At 42.4% G+C, this 22,285-nt stretch overlaps 1 protein-coding gene across 3 annotated transcripts in view; it reads left to right on the plus strand.

Annotated features, from left to right (window-relative positions):
- LOC146833641 (uncharacterized) overlaps positions 1-21,991 on the plus strand; it is a 51,575-nt gene extending 29,584 nt beyond the window's left edge. Inside the window, exons 2-3 of one of the 3 annotated variants that reach the window (XM_085601518.1) lie at positions 9,525-9,580; positions 20,817-21,548. In XM_085601518.1, coding sequence (XP_085457644.1) covers positions 9,525-9,580; positions 20,817-21,182 — 422 coding nt within the window. In that variant the 3' untranslated portion in view covers positions 21,183-21,548. Of the gene's footprint in view, positions 1-9,524; positions 9,581-20,816 lie in introns of those variants that run through there. The other 2 variants (XM_085601519.1, XR_014960606.1) reach the window with 2 other exon arrangements.
- The last annotated feature ends 294 nt before the right edge of the window (positions 21,992-22,285 follow it).

Raw genomic sequence — 22,285 nt, forward strand, 5'->3', positions numbered from 1 at the left:
TCAAATGGCGTAGGGGTAAAAATTACTATTCCCACTCCAAAGAGTGCAACAGTAGGGAAAGCGTTGGATAGCGTAGGGATAAAAATTACTATTCCCACTCCAGAGAGTGCAACAGTAGGGAAAGCGTTGGATAGCGGGAGAGTAAAATGTACTATTCCCACTCCAGTGAGTGCAACAGTAGGGAAAGCGTTGGATAGCGTACGGGTAAAAATTACTATTCCCACTCCAGAGAGTGCAACAGTAGGGAAAGCTTTGGATAGCGTAGGGGTAAAAATTACTATTCCCACTCCAGAGAGTGCAACAGTAGGGAAAGCATTGGATAGCGTAAGGATAAAAATTACTATTCCCACTCCAGAGAGTGCAACAGTAGGGAAAGCGTTGGATAGCAGTAGGGTAAAAATTACTATTCCCACTCCAGAGAATGCAAAAGTAGGGAAAGCGTTGGATAGCGGGAGAGTAAACATTACTATTCCCACTCCAGAGAGTGCAATAATAGGGAAAGCATTGGATAGCGTAGGGGTAAAAATTACTATTCCCACTCCAGAGAGTGCAACAGTAGGGAAAGCGTTGGATAGCAGTAGGGTAAAAATTACTATTCCCACTCCAGAGAATGCAAAAGTAGGGAAAGCGTTGGATAGCGGGAGAGTAAACATTACTATTCCCACTCCAGAGAGTGCAATAATAGGGAAAGCATTGGATAGCGTAGGGGTAAAAATTACTATTCCCACTCAAGTAAGTGCAATAGTAGGGAAAATAATATATATATATATATTTTTTTTTAAGTAATTAATTATTAATACCAAAACAATTATTACAATTAATTACCAATCACACAAGATTTAATAATTGATTATTTATAAATACGAATACAATTTGGTTTAATTAATTAACTATTAATAATTAATTAAAAACCAATTGTTTTTCAATAACAAACATTAATAAATGCAAATAATACCAATTAATAATTAATTTATAATATATTAATTAACAATATACACAAATTATTTAAAAAATTAATTATTTACAATTATATCACTTTCCACCATATTGGTTCTCAAAAATCTGGTTACCCTAACTACGGAACACCGTTGTCGATATCAGGAAACCGATGCAAACATGTATATAGAATTTAAGTAACATTCACATATATAGAGGGCAATATTTCAAACTGTACTCCTTGCAGATAGAACACTACCCGCTACAAATATTAAATAAATACAATTAACATAATTATCAATTAAACAATTAATACAAAGTCATTACCATTTAATACTAATTATTTACCAATTAATAATTAATCAACAACCAATTAATTTTCAATACCAATTAATAATTAACGAATAACAATTAAATTACTTCCCACCCTATTCCCCTATAAACCCACAACCCGCTACAGAAGTAAAACGCAGAATTAAATTAAAGATATAATAATTAACAATGTACACAAATTAATTAAATAATTATTTATTTACAATTATATTACTTACCACCATATTCCCCTATAAACACACTGCCCGCTACAAATATTAAATGAATACAATTAACATAATTATCAATTAATCAATTAATACAAATTAATTACCAATTAATACAAATTATTTACCAATTAATAATTAATCAACAACCAATTAATTTTCAATACCAATTAATAATTAACTAATGACAATTAAATTACTTCCCACCCTATTCCCCTATAAACCCACAACCCGCTACAGAAGTAAAACGCAAAATTAAATTAAAAATAATTAATAATTCCTATAAATTATTATTTAATGTACTATAATTAAATTACTTCCTACCCTATTCCCCTATAAACCCACAACCCGCTACAGAAGTAAAACGCTAAATTAAATTAAAAATAATTAATAATTCCTATAAATTATTATTTAATGTACTATAATTAAATTACTTCCCACCCTACTCCCCTATAAACCCACAACCCGCTACGGAATTAAATTACACAAAAATAAAATAACATAAATTTCATTACTTTAAAAATATTCTAACATACATTCCAATATTAATACATACTTTTAACACATATACTAACACTTAAAACACTATAAAAAATTCGATATTTTTAACAACTATATTATGACTGTCGATATTACTTACTTCTGTATTATTGTAATCGATATTTCTTACCTGTTTTTCGATATTCTTCACCACTATATTTTTGCTATTCGATATTCTGTCCATTCGATATTAAAAACTCGATATTCTGTCCACTCGATATTTTTTTTCCGATATTATGTCTATTTACCGTCATTTTATGGGGATGGAAAGACCCTCGACTACACTCAGACAGCAGGGAGACACATTTAGAGAGTCCTAACGGCCATTTATAGATATACTCTCCAAGGAATTCACTAATCGACTAGCCCAAAATACCTACGAATACTGAAACTGACCGATCCGACTGCCCCAGCATAATCACCCCCAGCGGAGGGATTAGTTATTTGATCAACATATGTATGTGAAATAGCAGGTTAGGCACCCAGGGAGAGGGATGGGGGAGGGGGTTTAGGTTGTTTGTGGGGGTTGGGACACCAATTACTGCAAGCTAACATACGCTGAATGTTGATGCCAAGCTTACAGAAGCCTGTTTATGTTCCAAGTGGTATATTTATTGACGCAGTAAAATAATAATAAAACAAATTTAAACATAAAAAACATCTGTCTATAGCCTTTAACACAGTGAAATAACAAGCCATTCTCAAAGGTCTATTAGCTTTTTATGATACAGAGGCAAGGCTTACTGCCTTTGTCCTAGCGTTACATAATAATCAGATCAGACCTTTAGCTTTGATCGGTGGCTTGTCATCCTAATCGACTCAGTCCTGCTATGATTAGCAAAAATTTTCCTAAAAGGCAAAAACCGCAATAGAAGCTCTATTGTCAAGTGTAAGCACACAACTTATGCCCATTCAAAATTTGTACTCAAGGAATGAATATTTGGGCAGAGCCAAGGCTCTTCTCTCAGTAGTCCTTCTTAAAGCTCTTTTTTGTTGATCACATAATGTCAGGCAACATCCACCCTGCCAAGGCAGACCTAAAATGCAGGGATGAGAAAGAACCTGCAATAGTGAGATAACAAGACAGGAAATGAACGTGGTGGAAGAGCAGACATGATGGCGAATTAAGATTGGGCAGACATGGTATTAGGCAATTTGGCTGGGCTAGTGGTGGACTCCTAAGAAAAACTTTAGCTGCTGACCTCAAAGTATGTATATGTATATATATATATATATTCACTGAAAAAACAAAGGTTACAGGGTTGTTATAGTTAGGCTCAGATTTCACTCATACAATACCATTGAAATTCAGCGGTCATAGATGACATCATTCATCGACTGAGTGTTTTTAAAAAGTTGATGAGTGTTAAATATATATACTAAGAGGTACTGGTGAATCAGTGAGTGTATGAGTGCCTGATGGGATGATTCAGTGTGTGCGTGACTAACTGTATATGTGAGTGATTAGATTTCTCAGTGAATGTGTGAGTGACTGGTTGTGTGAATGTCTATCTGTCTGTCAGTTGGTGTCTAAGTGGCTGTATGGGTGTATGAGTGGGTATGTGAGTTTCTGCATGAGTGAGTGATTGGTTGTCTGAGTACCTCTATAGGTGCCTGAGTGTCAGTGTGAGTGGGTGAAGTTGTGTGTGACTGCCTGTATGGATAAGTGAGTGGGTAAATGAGTTATACAAATCATTATAAATGCAAATATTTTTTACATAGCCATGTTGCAGTACCATATGTGGCCAAAAGAGGTCCTATGGAAGCATGGAGTGGAAGCAGCTTTAACTAAATCAGGGGCTGATGTTCCGAGGGTTAATAAAAAAAACGTTTTCCTGTCCTTCTATACGAAGACTACATGCTGCTAGCCAGGACAGTTAATAGTTTAAAGGTACTGATTTCTTACTTTGTGCTTTTTATGAAGGATTTTAAGCTGGAAACAAATTTAACTAAAACTTTCATTATGGTTAGTGGCGCTAAAACAGTAAAATCAGCATTGGGGGAAGGGTTATTGAGACAGTGACCCAGTTTCCATTCCTTGCTATAATGTATGACAGTGCGTGTACTTGGACCCCATGTGCCACTGATAGGAAGAATCGCTTTTTGCATTCGATTGGTACCATTTTGTCTCCTGCGTCCTCCATTGGCAATAAGCCCATTCTTCCTTTGCTTGAAATATATAATTGAAAATGTCTGCCCCCAACTTCCAGATCTACTACTGGGCTGTTGCATTACAACACATGTATGTACTGCTGGGGAAGGAGAGTGCAGCATTAGAGAAAACATCCTACACCTCAATATATAGGTTAGTAATGGGGCGGAGGCCCATGGCTGTCTCATGCGACACATTGATTATGCCTACTTTAAAAGAGTGAAATTTAAAATCTTGGGTGCATTTAAGATCTGGACGGCAGTAAGGAAGAAACTTAAGCTGAATAGGATACATAGATATACCCCTCTGGCGTATAACTACTTATTGCCGGAAATGTTCTGGGATGGTTATATGAAGATAGGGATGGCTAGGGGCATCAGGTATATAGGTGACCTTATGGTGGACAATACTATACATTCGTTTGATGTAATCAAGAGGAAATATGGGATTGGCAATAACTCGTTTTTCAAATTCCTACAAGTGAGGGACTATTTATCTAAGAAAGCAATTGGGGGTTATAAAGTCCCCTTACTGGAGCTTGCTCTAGGGGCTCCCTCACCAATCCCCAAATTTTATAAACTACTTAATAATGTGATGGAGGACGACTTCATAAAACATACTGATCATTGGCAGGAATTGCTGCAAGCAGGGGTAGGGGAGTGTGAGGATTCTTTATTATTGAGCCAGACTGCGGTTTTCTCAGCTAATTTACAAGTTCAATGTTTCAAAACGTGGTTGATCCTATATATTACTCCAGCGAGGATTTCTAAATGGGGAGGTTCCTCTGGTATACACTGCTCTCGCTGCGATTGCTTTGCTGCAGATAGTGTTCATATGTTCGCTACCTGCCCTAGATTGTCAGTCTTGTTGGGTGAAGTGGGCAATTATATCAAGAACATGTTTGGGTTTGAGGTGGATCTCACGCCGCAAGTCATTGTATTGGGAGTAAGTAATCAAGAAATGACAGCTCCAAAGCGGGCTTTGCTCTTTGCGGCGATGGCAGTGTTTAGGCTATGCTTAGCTACTGTATGGTTAGATAAAGAACCCCTTCAGTACATTGCTGGTTGGGGATATTGTTAGCCACCTATCGCTGGGAGAAAGCAGTATTTGTACGTTCCGGTTTAAAAGTCAAGAATAGGGTGCTTGAAATGTGGGCATCAATTACCAATTGGACCAATGTGGCTGCAGCCTGATATAACTTAAACTGTGATAGCTAATCACCAGGTGAGACATTAAAGATGATTTATTAACTGCCTGCTATGTTTTACCAAACTCAAAGTTCTAGAGCACATATAGATGTAATCTGAATTTAGCTCTTTCTTTGGTTTTGTGGGAGGGAAGGGGTGGAGGGGGGAAGGTTAGGTAGCCGGGTGGGGCTAGTTTAGGATGGAGTTAAGTTCAATAATTGACGTCCTGTGCATACGCATCAAAATATATATTATAGAAATGCAACATCATCTTATTTTTTGTTTGTGATGGATGTCTAAATAAAGATGTTTAAAAAAAAAAGAAAAAGTAAATGTCTGCCCATATTGACTTATGGTGCAGGAATCTGGGGTTATATAGATGTACGTGGTGCTCATCCTGAAGAAAATAGGGTGTGCCACCAACATCGTACTTTGCTATTCATCAGGAACTGGGTCTGAAGTACACTGAGGACCAGATAAATCTTGATCTCCTGTTTTTGTGGTGCTCAATTCGGTACAAGGAGGAAGCTAGCCTAAATAGGACAATTATTCTAGACTGCCTCTCATGTGACCACGGGAATAGGAAACCCTGGCTGAAATACATTAGGGAGACAAGCCAGGCCTTAGGTTGCCTGTCAATCTATGAGACACTGTTAGATATGTCAGCCATATGGTGGTCTTCCCTCAATCCTTTGCTTTTTGCCTCCACGTTTTGCTGAATCCTTTTGTTTTAGGACTCTGGGCACTTTACCACTGTTAATCAGTGCTAAAGTGCATGTTCTTCTTCCCTAAAGAGGTGTGTTATTGGTGTATACCTGACTGACCTATTAATTTACTTTAAAACCCCTTGTAAGGTGGTATACAATATAACCAGGGCATGTAACTCAAATACTACTAGTGGGCTGAAGCACGAATTGTGCCACGCACAGAAGTAGCCTTTCAAACCTGTCTCAGACGGCCACTACAGTGCCTGTGTGTGTAGTTTACTGCCACTTCGACTTGACATTTAAAACTACTTGCCAAGCCTTAAACTCCCCTTTTACTATACATATGTCACCCCAAAAGTAGGCCCTAGGGAGTCCCAAGGGCAGGGTGCTATGTAATTAAAAGCTAGGACATGTACTTTTATGTTTTGCACGTCCTGGTAGTGACAAACAGCCTATTTCTTTTTCACTACTGTGAGGTCTACTTCTCACATAGGTTAGCATTGGGAAGTCCTTAATACACTTTTTATCTGTAATTCCTGATCAGAGAGGTGCAGTTTATTCATGTTTCATATGTTTGGAATGGTATTGATAAACCCTACTTACTGGTGAAGTTGGATTTAACATTACTATTTTAGAAATTCTACGTTTAGAAAGGGAACATTGCTCTGCACTTACTGCAATGTATGCCTGACAGCCTCTCTCCAATACACATCTGGTGTGGGTGACAGCTACACTTTGTTGCATTCCCTCTGCACATCCACAACACAGAAAGGATGTGTGTGTCTGAATACCTGTCTACACACATATACATTCTGATGGCCTTGTCTGGACAGGATAGAAGTGAGTGGCTAACACTTCACTTGAATAGGTAATGTCCTGTCCCCACACAAGGGCTGATTTACCCCCATAGATAGCCTGGCAGACAGGACTGGGCTGAAAGGGGGACCTGTGCACTTCAGAGATCTCTTTTGAAGTCACATCCCACATCAAAGGCACTTTTGGATAGAAGTACTGGGTCTCTGACCTCCTAAAACCAGTCACTTCTAGATCTGAACTGAACCTTTGTCAGAAGGACTGCTGTGCTGCTTAAAGGACTCAATCGGGCTGCTGATCTGGAAGGCCGCTTTTCTGTTTGTTGTCATGCTGCACTCTGACTCCGCTGAAGGAGAGCTGGACCCTGCTTTCTCTCCAAGTGATCTCCAAGGGCTTGTTGGTTTGCCTGGTCTAGTTTGAGACTCAAGAAAATCAAAGTCTCCAACCCTGCTCCTGTGCCTGGCTCACTGGAAGTAGCCCAGATACTTGCAACACAGATTTGGACGCATCTCCTGTCTGCATGTAGCAGAGCCAGTGATTGAACTGGTTGCAGGAGTAAAATCAGAGCAGTGCATCAGAACCAGCACATTTCCTCCCGAGATCAATGCATCAGACAGCGTATCACCGCTGCTGCAGGTTGGTGAGATTGATGCATCCCCTCGACTGTGTGGCAAAATCCAGCGCATCACTCGAAGTCTCTCAACTCCGGCACTTGTCTTCAGAACTGATGCATCACCTTTACTGTGTGAAGAAGATCGATGCATCTCCTTGCTTGCAACTAGGAAAGGTACTTAGTTCACAGTGGCATGCATGCGGCCTGTAGCCCGCTGGTGCCCCATTGCTGTTCGTCCGAACTTTGACTTTGCCACGGTCCAGCGCAACCTAAACTAACCTTCTAACACTACTTTCTTCTAAGCACTTTATTGCATTTATTATTTTAAAATTCAATATCTCAACTTCTATACATTGGATTTTTGTCGTTTTGTTCTTGTTTTGTTTATAATATATCACTCTATTTTTATAAACCTATATAAAATATTTTGTGGTGTATTCATTGTGTTACTGTGTGTGTGTATGTGTGTGTGTTGCACAAATACTTTACACATTGCCTCTTAAGATAAGTCTGACTGTTCTGTGCCAAGCTATCAGAAGGTGAGCATAGGCTATCTTATAGTGTGTATCTAGCTTTCCCTGACTAGCATTGTGGTTTTTGCTTGGAAAGGGTGCATAACTTTGCCAACTAGAAACCCAATTTCTAACAGAAACCCTCAGATATTTGCAAAAATGATAGAGGGTGGATTAGGGAGTGTTTTCTCTCCAATAGAAGGGCACAGAAAGAGGGTTGAGAACTATTGAAGCCCTTAGTCAGGGGTTATTGTCTCACACAAACCACACTGGGGGAGGCATACTACTTAAGGCGGCTACCAGTTACTTGGGAATGTACCTTGTTGTCCAGTTTTAGGCTAGGCTCAATTAGGTGGCAACTTTGTTTGCCATAAGCTCAATTTGCCGCTGCTGATATTTGCTCATGTCCACGTGACAAGATGTCACCACAGACCCTGTTACATTTGACCTTTTTCTGTAGATTTCATCTTCCTCTGACTAAATGTTATCTTTTGCCTGTTTCAAGACAGCATAATTTTAACAAGTGTAGAGTGGCATTGTTATATTTGCTGCAACTAGGTTGTGTTGATGTCTGTATAGCAGTAGGCTCCTTTTTGAAAAATGCACTTTCCTTGCGTAATCCACTGTTGTTTTAATGCTTGTTTTTATAAAGCCTTTGTAGTTTCTCTTTTATCCAATGTTTTACTGATTTTGCATGGGTTTCTATTTTGGTGGTTTTTTTAACTATGAATTTCTATGTGTATTTTGTGTCTGATGATCAGCTTTGCAAGTGAGGGAATACATATATATCTATAGATGTATATATATATACCTATATATCTATATATATATAGATATATATTTCGTTTTCACTACTGTGAGGTCTACTTCTCACACAGGTTAGCATTGGAAAGTCCTTAATACACTTTTAAACTGTAATGCCTGATCAGAGCGGTGCAGTTTTTTCATGTTTCATATGTTTGGAATGGTATTGACAAATCCTACTTACTGGTGAAGTTGGATTTAACATTACTATTTTAGAAATACCACTTTTAAAAGGGGAACATTGCTCTGCCGAGCGTGCATGTATATGTGTGTATATATATATACATATATCAACCTCCAACTCCCATCTTCAATCAAAGAAAGGACGCCGACACCAACGACTTTCACCAAATCCACAGGTTTAATAATTACATTCCTTTGCATTTATATTTATATATATGGATGCACGCTAGGTATAACAATATGTTGCTTATTTTGGTGGTTCCTTCCACAATTCCCACACATTGACAATGGAGGAGACTACAAGGAAGCATATGCAGATTTGGTGGATGAATAAAGCCTGAAGTTCTGTTTCCAGCAAGAGCATGCTGATGTCAATTTTGAACTGAAGGAAAATTTACCTGTGCAGCATTGGCCCATCTGGTCTGGAGCATGGTCTTCGATGACCCAAACTTCTCTCCAGGGGTCGTGCTGCCCTACAAAATGTGGTTACCGTTCTGCTTTTTCCATCTCTTCTAACACTTTTTTCTTCTTCTTTAAGGTTGCCATCGATGCCATGGCTGTCCAAAACACAGAAGTCTAGATCATCATCAAAAGGTACAAAACATCACAACATCCCTCTAATGACAGTCCCTCAAACTTTCCCCATCAGAAATCTCATTGACACACCACTCACTCTGTTGTATCTACCAAGGAGAAAGTGAGTCAAACGTTTCACCACACCCAGGCAGGATAAACTCAATTGACAAATTAAATGATCTTTGAAAAATTCTGCCACCATTTCATATGTTCCTAGATCCCAAATAACCATTATGTGCGGCATTGTATCAAAGTTATTTTTTAATGCTTAGCCACAATGCAAGCTCGCATGGTGAGATTGGAAGAAATATGTACATTCTCACCCCAATCGACGGAATGCAGAACATATCAAAACATTCACCCCCAGTCAAGAGAGCTGGGTTAAATCCATCATTCTTTTGCTCTTCATGCCACGCCAGTTTAGACCTGGCCATATGCAAATCAGTCTTGACCCTGCCCCTTATGGGAACAGTCCAGCCCAAACTGCCAAGCCAGGTCCTCCCTGGACCGGAAACAAGCATCCTAGGACCGGTTTCTGGGTTTCACCCCTCATCAGCCAGGATAGCTTGAATCCAGTGGCACAGTGAGCCCGGGACCCACGTCTGGGCATACCCGGCACACTTAGGGTGAGAAAGCAAATGACACACAATTGATGGACGGAATGCAGATCAAATCAAAACATTCACCCCCAGTCAAGAGATCTGGGTTAAATCCATCATTCTCTTGTCACCATGCCACCCCAGTTTATACCTGGCCATATGCAAATCAGTCTCAACCCTGTGCTTCATGATAACAGTTCAGCCCGAACTGCCAAGCCAGGTCCTCCCTGGACCGGAAACAAGCATCCTAGGTCCGTTTTCGGGGTTTCACCCCTCATCAGCCAGGATAGCTTGAATCCAGTGGCACAGTGAGCCCGGGACCCACGTCTGGGCATACCCGGCACACGTCTGGGCATACCCGGCTCACTTAGGGCGAGGAAGCAAAAGACACACAATTGATGGACGGAATGCAGAACAAATCAAAACATTCACCCCAGTCAAGGGATCTCATTTGTATAGTACTTCTAGGCGACATCTCTCTCTGAAAAATGGGGTACAGCCAGATGGAATACAGGCTGAGGCACACCTTAATGTAGAGCATTGAAAGAGGACATGTCGTCTTGTCAAAGTGGGTATATGTTTAAGAAACACATAGCTACATTAATGAGTGTTGGACATGACAGCTATTTGTAGTTAAGTCGTTTGCTGCACGTGACTGTGTTCCTGTACATATTTTTATGTTGTTTGACTATTGCATTTTTTGCAATTTGTAGTTTTGTTTTAAATGCCGCCGGCTAACCGTAGATACTGTGCACTCCTAGCTGTTTGCCTTCCCTCAGCCACGCCTTACATTTCCTACAAACATAGTTATTCAACAGTTACACCGGCACATTAAGCCCTACTACTGTACTGATGCGCACACAAATAAACCGCAGGGCTTATACTTGCATCCAACAGAGGGGATTTCCTCGCCCACAGCAGTTGTGTTCGCCCTCAAGGAGGACTGATTCCCTTAGACAACCATACAAAGTGACGCAGTCACCAAGCCAACAGAGCCCCTGCATAGACACAGGACTAGTGGAATTCCAGCCTCCGTTTGAGTCAGAGTACTAGCAGGGACGGCACCCTCGCTTTGTAATCTAGTTTTTCTGGGACGCATGCTGGAAGGACAGCGAGCGTCATTTCCGGGTCACCGGATCTCTATAACCTCGGTACGCACCTGGCAGTGCTAAACCTGATGGAGACACCGGTAGTTTCCACGTGAGGACAGCCGCCTTGACTGAGGCTGCAATCGATCATTCCACAAGTGAGTACCAGCTGCACCAGGTGTTCGTGACAACTGTCAACATCCATAAGAATATTATGAAAATGCTACTTACCAGTATGCATCTGTTCTTGGCATGTAGAGCTGCAGAGTTGTAAACTGTGCATAGATCGCCATCTGGTGTTGGGCTCAGATGCTTGCACTTTGTTGCTGTCTTGGAAGAGTCTTTTGTAGTCACGAGATAGGTGACTCCTCCCTTGGAAGATAGTGCGCATGGGCATCGACTCCATCCTCAGATTGTTTTTCGCCATGATGGGAAATGATGGAGGCAGTAAGAAATAAAGAGATGTTCATGTGAAGGTATCTAATTAAGATAGTACTGGAACAGATACAGGTTCCGGGGAGGCGGGTGGGCGTGTACAACTCTGCAGCTCTACATGCCAAGAACAGATGCATACTGGTAAGTAGCATTTTCCGTTCGAGGCATATGAGCTGCAGATTGTACACTGTGCGTAGACTGTATAGCAGTGTCTCCCCTAGCAATGGTCACCTGTATCTGTTGCAGTGGTTTGAAAAAGTGTTTCAAGAACAGCTTGGCCTACGGAAGCTTGTTGCTTAGCCTGCACATCAACACAATAGTGTTTGGTGAAGGTGTGTGATGTAGACCATGTTGCTACTTTACAGATGTCATCTAAGGGAATGTTCCCTAAGAATGCCATGGCAGCCTCTAGTTTGAGTGTTGAGTGCGCTCTAGGGGGAATTGTTAATGTGCGTTTAGCCTTCTGGTAGCATATTTGAATGCATTTTACTATCCACCTAGCGATCCCAGCTTTGGAGATGGGGTTGCCTTTATGAGGTGGGGAGAAGGCTACAAACAGTTGTTTTGTCTTTCTAAAGGGTTTAGATCTGCCAATGAAATAAAGTAGGGCGGTAATAGCGACAAGGAAAGCTACTTTCCATGTGAGGAACTGCAGTTCACATTTGTCTAGAGGTTCAAATGGGGGACCCATGAGCCTGGTAAGAACAATGTTTAAATTCCACACCGGAGAGGGTGGCAGTCTGGGGAGAATTAGTATTTTAAGGCTCTCCATAAAGGCTTTCATTCCAGGTACTCTAAATAGTGACAAGTGTTGTCTGTTTTGTAAATAAGCGGCAAGTGCCGCTAGGTGTGATCTTATGGATGAATATGGTAGATTACACCTTTGTAAGTGTAGCATATAGCAAATGATGTCCTGGATTGAAGCATCCAGCGGATCGATGTTATTGGTATTGCAGTAGATGACAAATCTTTTCCATTTTGCTGCATAGCAAGCTCTAGTAGTAGGGTGTCTTGCTTGTCTAATGATGTTCATCAGTCCGGTGGAAGGTTAAGATAACCGAACTCTAGGACTTCAGGAGCCAGATCACTAGATTCAGTTGACCTGGATCAGGGTGCCTTATATCTCCATGGTTCTGCGTTAGCAACGTTGGGGAGAGACGTAGTTTTTGGTGTGGAACTACTGAGAGTTCCAGTAGTATTGTGAACCACGGTTGCCGTGCCCATGTGGGAGCTACCAGGATCATCCTGAGAGACTGTTGTCTGAGCTTGCGTACTACTAGGGGAATCAGCGGGAGTGGCGAAAAAGCGTACGCAAATCTGCCTACCAGTTCATCCATATCGCATTGCCTTTGGACAACGGATGTGGAAACCTGGCGGCGAAGGTTGGCCATTTTGCATTTGCGTGTGTGGCAAACAGATCTATGTCTGGTTGACTCCACATTTGGAAAAAAGGTTGAAGAACTTGGGGATGAAGTTCCCATTCGTGTATCTGCTGTGTCTGTCGACTTAGCAGATCTGCAATCTGATTGTGAACTCCTGCAAGATGTTCTGCCAGAAGGTATATGTTTTGTGGAATGGCCCATCTCCAAATGTTTTGCGCCAGCTGAGGTAGCTACAAAGAATGAGTGCCTCCTTGTTTTTGTATGTAATACATGGCTGTCATGATGTCCGTCCGGACTAGGACAGTCTTGTGATGTAGATGTACTTGGAATGATTTTAATGCTAGAAAGATTGCCAGTAATTCTAGGTGATTGATGTGGAACACTTTCTATTGAATGGTCCATTTGCCTTGAATTGTGTGGTTTAGGAGATGGGCTCCCCAGCTTGTGAGTGATGCGTCTGCTGTTAGCACTATCTGTGGAACCGGCTCTAGGAACGGCCGCCCTTTGGAAAGGTTTTGTGTGTTCGACCACTGCAGAGAGCAATGTGTGCGGCTGTCCACTAACACCAGATCTGTAAGTTGTCCTTGCGCCTGGTTCCAGTGACGTGCTAGGCATTCTTGTAAGGGGCGCATCTGAAGTCTTGCATGAGGTACGATAAAAATGCAAGAGGCCATCATTCCAATGAGTTGCATGAATACCCTTGCTGGGAGGGAATGCTGTGGCTTAAATTTGGTAATTAGTGTTTGTATACTGGTTATCCTGGCTGGATTGGGATATTCCAGAGCTTTGGAGGTGTCCAATGTGGTCCCTAGATACTGATGTATGTGGGAGGGCTGAAGATGTGACTTGGTGTAGTTTATTGTGAATCCCAAGTCGTGTAGCAGCCGGATGGTTTGAGGAGTGTGATGAACACACTGGTTGAATGACTTGGCTTTTATCAGCCAGTCGTCGAGGTATGGAAAGACATGGATTTGTTGTCTTCTCAAGTGTGCTGCTACTACTGCAAGGCACTTTGTGAACACCCTGGGTGCGGTGGTCACCCCAAATGGAAGGACTTTGAACTGATAGTGTTGTCCGTCCAGTATGAATCTTAGATATTTCCTGTGAGCAGGGTGTATGGGAATGTGGAAGTAGGCGTCCTTGAGATCTAGTGTGGCAAGGAAGTCACCTTGTTGAAGATTGCTCATGTGAAAATGATCTGACTGTATGTAGAGATTGAGGGGTCTGAGGTCGAGTATTGGCCTTAGGGTGCCGTCCTTTTTGGGGGTTAGGAAATACAGCGAGTAAACCCCTGTTCCTTGATGCTGTAAGGTAACTAGTTCTATTGCCTGCTTTTGAAGCAGTGAGAGAACCTCTTGTTTTAAGAGTGTGAGATGTTCTGTGGACATTGGATGCTGTTTGGGTGGTAAGGGGGAGGGGTGTCTGTAAGTTTCAGGCAGTAACCATACTGGATCATTTGTTTTACCCACTTGTCTGGAGTGATGGAATTCCAGACAGGTAGGAACTGTGATAGTCTCCCTCCGACCAGGGTGGAATGGTCCAGGGGGAGTGGAGGGAAGTCACTATTTATTAGTGGGAGAGACGCAAGTGTTGTTACCTCGGCCTCTCCCTTTGTTATTTCCTCTGTATCCGCCTCTAAAATATCCTCTGCTGGGGGATGTTTGTGTGGTGTTTTTGTAGGAAGAATAGGCGGTGTCTGTTTCCGATATTTTTGGATGCTCCTCTATAGAAGGAGCGATGAAAGGAACCAAGTGTGGATGGAGACTGTAATGCCCCCATGGATTTAGCAGTCACCATGTCCATTTTCATTTTTTCTAGAGTGGTGTCTACAGCCGGTCCAAAAAGTTGTTCTTTATTGAACGGCTGATTGAGGATAGTTGTCTGTACCTCCTGTTTGAAGCCTGAGATGCGTAACCAGGCATGTCGTCTGAGTAACACACTAGTGTTAATGGCCCTAGAGGCTGTGTCAGCTGCATCAAGGGCGCACTTAATTGATGCATTGATTATTAATTTGCTGTCCTGGATTAAATCATTTGCCTTGGTTTTATATTGGTCAGGTAAATGTTGTAATAGGGTTTCCAGTTGGTCATAGTGAGCCCAATCCTACTTAGCAAGTAATGCCTGTGTGTTGGCTATCTACCAGTGATTAGCTGCTTGGCAGCAACTCTCTTACCGGAGGCATCTAACAATTTAGACTCTTTATCTGGAGGTGGCGCATCACCGGAGGTCTGAGAGTTGGCACGTTTTCTAGCATTAGTTACCACTAGTGAGTCTAAAGGTAGTTGACCCTTGATGTAAGTGGGATCATCGGGAGCGGGTTTATATTTTTGTCAATCCTGGGATTGAGAATTCTAGCTCTCACAGGGTCATTGACTATGTCAGGGGCCTATTTAATGACACCCTTTAGCATTGGCAGGGTTTGTACAGTCTTTTGTGACTGTTCAAAGGTGTTTAAAAGGAAGTCCTCGTCTGCAGGGTCGGAATGCATCTGAACACCATGGTAGAGAGCAGCTCTATTTACAAGCTGACCAAAGCCAATATTGTCATCTGTGGGAGATGGCTTTGTTGGATATGCCTGGGGATCAGGGAGGTCTGGAGGATCTATTGGGTCATTATAATCATCCAATCGTCCTGTGGTACGTCTGTGTCGTCATCAGGGTCAGTTAAAGGGTCATTGTTGCCTCCCCCACCCCCTAAATCATCATCATCCGTGGTGGTGGTGAGTGTGGTGGAAGTTCTGGAGAATGTGGAGGAGAAACAGGCTTAGGAGGAAGAACAGGAGAAGAGGATCATATAGGTGAAGTGGCACAGTCTTTCCTCTTTACAGGTACTGCAGGAGTCTCTGGTGTGTCCAGCGTCCTCTTTTTGTATGGAACAGCAGCCACATGTCCTGTTTTGGGGTCTATGTGGCGAGTTTTTTGTTTTGGATCGATAGGATTCGGTCGAAAAAGTTCTTCCTCTTTGGTAACTGCTTTCGCGCTGATTTTTTAGGGTCTGCTCCGAGGCCTTGGGAGGTGGTTTGGGGTCCTTCGTCTTGGCTGTGGAGGCGGAAATCTTTTTGGGTTCCGAATGCTTTGTTTTCGGGTCCGATGTCTTTTCTTTCGGCGTGGAAGTGGTTGGTGCTGACGTCTTTTTGGAAGTAGGCTGCGCTCCCGTCTTCAGTCCCGAAGGCGCCTGCGGGACACTGAGATGCGGTTTGCTTCGTCCCGAGCTACCGGAAGGCTTGTCCCATATCTTCGGAGCCGTGCCCTGGGGCGGGGCTTGTGAAGCTTGTTTTCGGTCGCAACTGGGGCCAGCAGGCAAAGTCTTGACCAGGGCCTTCTTTTTTTCGAGTGGAGTTGGGGTAGGGGCAATTGTACTCACTCGTTGACCAGGAGTGATGTGGTCGTCCGAGTTGTCTGCTTCGGACACGATTTCCAGGTCCTTAGAATCCTCCTCCGGGACATCGGGGCCTTCATCGAAGATGTCCACCGGTACCAGAGCTGCTCGCTGCGACATGATGTGTCGTCGGGCCCGGCGATCACCGATGGTCTTTTTAGATCTAAAGGAGGCGCAGGCCTGGCAATTGTTCTTGTCGTGCTCAGGCGAGTGACACAGGTTACAGACCTTGTGGTGGTCACTGTGTGGGAATTTAGCTCCCGCTGGGGGCATTTTTTAAATGGAGTCCTTTCCATTAGCTGTAGGCCCGAACGGCGTCGATAGGCTCAGCGGCCCGCATTGACGACTGGAATCGAGTAGTTGAGGTGCGCGTCGAAGATCACACGATCGGAAACAATACCATCGAGTTTTAGATAGTTTGCGCATCAAAAACGTTTGGAGAATATGGTGCCGAACCGGAGCGCAGAAGTTACATCCGAACCCGATGGCGGAAAAAAACAATCTGAGGATGGAGTCGATGCCCATGCGCACTATCGTCCAAGGGAGGAGTCACCTATCTCGTGACAACAAAAGACTCTTCCAAGACAACAACAAAGTGCAAGCATCCGAACCCAAAACCAGATGGTGATCAATGCACAGTGTACAATCTGCAGCTCATATGCCTCGAACATTAGGTTTTCTTGATTGCTACCCCTGGCCGCTAATACCTGTAGCAAAGTGTTTCCCCACAGGGATAACAAAGGGCTTCAACTGGGCAGTGATGCCCCATCCCCAAAGCAACGTGAGAACATGTAATATAGTCGCTGGCCCCTTCTCCCCCAGTGGGAGATATTTGAGGTATGATGTATGTGCATTGTATTGTATTGTAATTGCATTTATAAGCACTTACTACCCCTGACGAGGAGTTGAAATGCTTTTTCGGTGAGTAGCACGATACTTCGCAACCCATAAAGGATTAGTGGTGAAATTAGTATAGTGAAATATGAAATTCATTTGAGCGGTGCATTTGTTAAGTCTGTTATTTGGATTGAGAAGGATAGTGGAGAGATAAAGGAGCGAAAAGTTTGCATTTATATAGCGCTTGCCACCCCTATGAGGCGTCAAAGCGCTTCTAAACGAGCAGTATGCTACTCCGGAACCAAAAAAGGATTAATGGTGAATTACTCTAGGGAAATATGAAATTAATTTGAGTGGTGGACATGTTAGTCTGATATTTGGATGGAAAAGTATAGTGGAAGGATGGACGAGGGAAGGGTTTGCATTTATATAGTGCTTGCTACCCCTGATGAGGTGTTGAAGAGCTTTTTGGTGGGCAACATGCTACAATCCAATCCAATCCAATATAGTCGTCCGCCCCTCCTCTCCCAGTGGGAGACATTTGAGGTATGATGTATGCACATGCACTTACTCGAGCTTGGATCCATTTAGGTCGGTGTTTGGGTCATAGGGTACTACATTGGATTCACACCTGGCACAACCAGTAACCATTTGGCATGCCCCGTATTCTTAGTATATCACTTTGCATCCATGTTTCACGGTGGTATATCACTGGGAAAATGCTTACAAAGTGGATATTACTCGTGTCAGCAATGTACCACAGTAGGGCGATTCTTTCAGCGGTATCTGCCCCTGAAGCATGGTATCAGTGATTGACCTTTTCTGTCCAGAATTGTATTAACTTGGTGCACAAAGGATGTTCTTTCCTCTGGTTTCAGTGATTGGGTTCTATGTTCCGCACTGTCACTGTATATTTACACGCATTCTCACTGTGAAAATATATATGTGCAATTATAATTGAAAACCCTGACTGGCATAGGGTGATTTTATTTATTTCTTCTAATCTAAAGAATTCACACTCCTTACATACTCCTGAGGAGGCCGGAAGTTACATGGCCGAAACGTGTCTACTTTCTTCAAAAAATGCGCTCACCACAATTGGAAAAATATATTTGATACAAGGATCACTAGCTGAACCACATTATATGTGGAACACAAGGATATTAGGCAATTGATTCACAGAATTGTAAAGTGGACTCACTTGGAGATGGACCCAATGTAAAAAGTGTATATTTGAGCTGCTTGAGCTTGTTACGTGTATATATAAGGATAATGTATGTTGCATGAAATTCATACTAAGTATGGAATTTATTGCAAAAGAATGAATATAAGCATTACAAATAATTGATTTACAGCTAATTCATGAGAGTGTTTGAAATTATTAATACAATGAAAGATATTTGATCGAAGCATCAGTTGAGTCACATTCTAATCGAGGCTTTATTGTTGACAAAAAAGGGTCAGATCTATCTCTCATAAGGCATATCCTTTTTGTGATTTAAGTAATCTGAGAAGTGGCATGCCATAGGCCCAGTAGGACAACCAATTGCTTTTAGAGATTTAAAAAAAAATCTTGTTCATAAGTGCTCATTTAGAAGTACTTTTCCAAATGTTTAGATCTGATAGAGAAAACCATGTATGTGAGAACTAATCATAGACACTCACTCAATGCTGCAACATGTCTATAGTCCATGGCAGCAGCAGAAGCAGCCACATATATACCTAGGGAGCTGCTGGTGGGTCCTGTACTACCCTACTGTTCCACTGTAGTCTTTTTTCCATTTCACTTGTGTGCACACAATCGCAGATAGAAGAGGAACTGCATTGGCACAAGAACTAAGGAAGGGATAGATTACATTTACCCACTACTTCTAGCTGAAGGGAAAGGATGAGTCAAGAACAAAATTTGTCAACCCCCCTCCCCCTAATTTAGTTAAACTGATAGAATAGCAACTGGAGCACAGCTTTCTGGGATCAATTTTAAAATAACGGTTTTCTATGCTTTAAAGTATAGTATGTAATAGTAAGTCAGTTTCCACGTAATCACAGGCCAGCCTTTTCTGTAAAATAGTTTTGTTTTTTTAAAGGGCCTGTGTTGATATAAATATGCAAAAACAACAAAGTCAGTGTAAGCCAAGTCAGTAAAAGGGGCACTACTGATTAGAGGAGCACTGGTCCACAAGTTCCGAACAAGCCGATATGTTGTTGAGAAGAATGCAGACCTCAATGAATATTACCCAGTTGGTATAAAAGCCCTCACTCGCCAACCTGGTTGGTGACATGCTTCATCATCGGGCTCCACTGGGATGACCGAATGTCATCCCAGTGTGCTACAACGCCAGGTTACTGCGGAGCGGGGTTCGTGTGTGGTGGTAGTGAATTTAAAATATCCAATTGAGTCAAAAATAAAACTTTAATAATTTTGCTAATTGGAAAAGAATAAAAAGGAGTGAGGGTCAAAAAATAGAAGACCTGTTTCACTCCACGGCGGTCAACATGTTTCTGCCTCAGTGAGTGTTCATCAGGCTTTCATCAGGACCAGAGTGGAAGTGCGGAGCCCCGGTGGTATGAACACGCTAAGGTTCACCCTACCGTGGACTGCTGTGTGAAAAATTATTTACAGTGAAAAAATCCGCCAAAAGGTATATATAATGGGGGAGAGGAACGAGTTTATTAAAGAGGCCAATCCGTTTGATGCCTCAAGGATCCGGACCCGGCAGCTAGAGGCTGTATAGGTGCCATACGGGTGCTGAGCAGCAAGGGCGGTGTGCCATATTGCTCCCACCCCCCTCCCGGGATCCTTGAGGCATCAAACGGATTGGCCTCTTTAATAAACTCGTTCCTCTCCCCCATTATATATACCTTTTGGCGGATTTTTTCACTGTAAATAATTTTTCACACAGCAGTCCACGGTAGGGTGAACCTTAGCGTGTTCATACCACCGGGGCTCCGCACTTCCACTCTGGTCCTGATGAAAGCCTGATGAACACTCACTGAGGCAGAAACATGTTGACCGCCGTGGAGTGAAACAGGTCTTCTATTTTTTGACCCTCACTCCTTTTTATTCTTTTCCAATTAGCAAAATTATTAAAGTTTTATTTTTGACTCAATTGGATATTTTAAATTCACTACCACCACACACGAACCCCGCTCCGCAGTAACCTGGCGTTGTAGCACACTGGGATGACATTCGGTCATCCCAGTGGAGCCCGATGATGAAGCATGTCACCAACCAGGTTGGCGAGTGAGGGCTTTTATACCAACTGGGTAATATTCATTGAGGTCTGCATTCTTCTCAACAACATATCGGCTTGTTCGGAACTTGTGGACCAGTGCTCCTCTAATCAGTAGTGCCCCTTTTACTGACTTGGCTTACACTGACTTTGTTGTTTTTGAATAATTTCTTGAGGGGACTAGTCGTGTTGATCCCTTCCTCTCCTGTTGGTTTTCTGCGATATAAATATGCAAACATATAAAAAAAATAGAGATACCAAATCCGTATTTTCTTTGTTTTTTAACCTGCCACATCCATTAGCAGAATCCTATGATCAGCCGAGAAGCCCAGTCCTATCCGACAAACCAGCTCCTAGCAGCTCCTGTACCTCAAGACACATTTGGGAAAGTAGCTACGGAAATAACAGGTGCTCTGGAACATGCTACCTACATACAAAACAAAGAAAGAGAACAGTCGGCCAACAAGACCCAACAGGAGTTCCCAAAACGGAGACCTCACTGCCTTCGAGCCCTTCTGGACGGTTGCACAAGCGGTGGAAAGTTCACATGCATTTCCAGGCCAGGAGATGCAACCTGCCGACACTGCTATGTGATGTCCTCAGTTTGTTGGTTGGCTGTTATAATTACCATCCTCATCTTCATTGTGACCAAAGTAACCATTGGCTAAAGAATGGAAAGGATCAAGTGAGAATGTGGGACAATCCACAACAGAGGCTAGATCCCATCTGCGGTCAGTAGGATGAGACAAACATTTGAGAACAGAGGCTCTATCGCTGACATGTATCCCAAGGAGAGGACAACGTTGTGAGAAAATGTGGAGCGCACACAATATAGTTTCCAAGAACAGCCTAAAGCACAAACTGTCTCACCAAGGAGAACCAAAACAAAGCCTGAACATGTATGGGTAATGCCATTTCTCTGTGTGCCTCGATCCAGATTTTGTTTTGCCTTGAAATAACAATATTTTACATTGAATTCAGTGTCTAACCAACCTATTAATCCCACTGTAAAATGAAATAAGACACATGCTCCCACCTCTTGGAATTGTAACTTTAATTTCCAGATAGTTGTGATCACAAATCTATCCCTCTTCCCAACTGGAATCCTCGTTGCAACATGAAAAATCAAACCACACTTCAAGGATTTTCACCATTCTATCAGATAATCTTCTCCTTTGTTCTCTTTCCCTGCCTTGTACCTCTTCTCATCTTTGTAAGTGTGAACTTCTCTGGCTAGACATTTACCTTTGGGTCTGCTGATTAAGCGGAAGGGGAGAAGAAAAGAAGGGTAAAGAGAGAGGTAGAAGAGAGATAGAGATGAGGTAGGGGGGTGAAGCAGGGAGAGGTGCAAGTTAGAGATAAAGTTGAGATAGCCAGAACTGTAGATACATGGAGGTATAAAGATGAAGAGGTAAGTAGAGAAAGAGAGACAGAGAGATAGTTACGGTTTTAGAGGGACATAGAGCTAGAAATAGATAAAAGGAAACAAAGAGAGAGAAGGGGCAGTGGGGTACAACGAGTGCAAGGTATAGAGAGAAAAGTGAGAAAGAGGTGAATTGTGAGAGGTAGGGAGGGGTTGAGGTATGTAGAGAAGTGAGGCATGGAATAACAGGTCAGGTAAAGAGAGTAGTGAGGTAGAGAAAAACATAGAGACTGGTGAGTTTGGAATAGAAAGGGTTGAGGTACGGAAGGAGAGATTAGGCAAGAGAATGGAGAGGTACGGAGAAAGGCAGAGAAAGAGAGGTGAGCTAGATAGATGAGGGTGAGTCGA

This window comes from Triturus cristatus, chromosome 4_2 (assembly GCF_964204655.1).
Source record: "Triturus cristatus chromosome 4_2, aTriCri1.1, whole genome shotgun sequence".
NCBI lineage: Eukaryota > Metazoa > Chordata > Amphibia > Caudata > Salamandridae > Triturus > Triturus cristatus.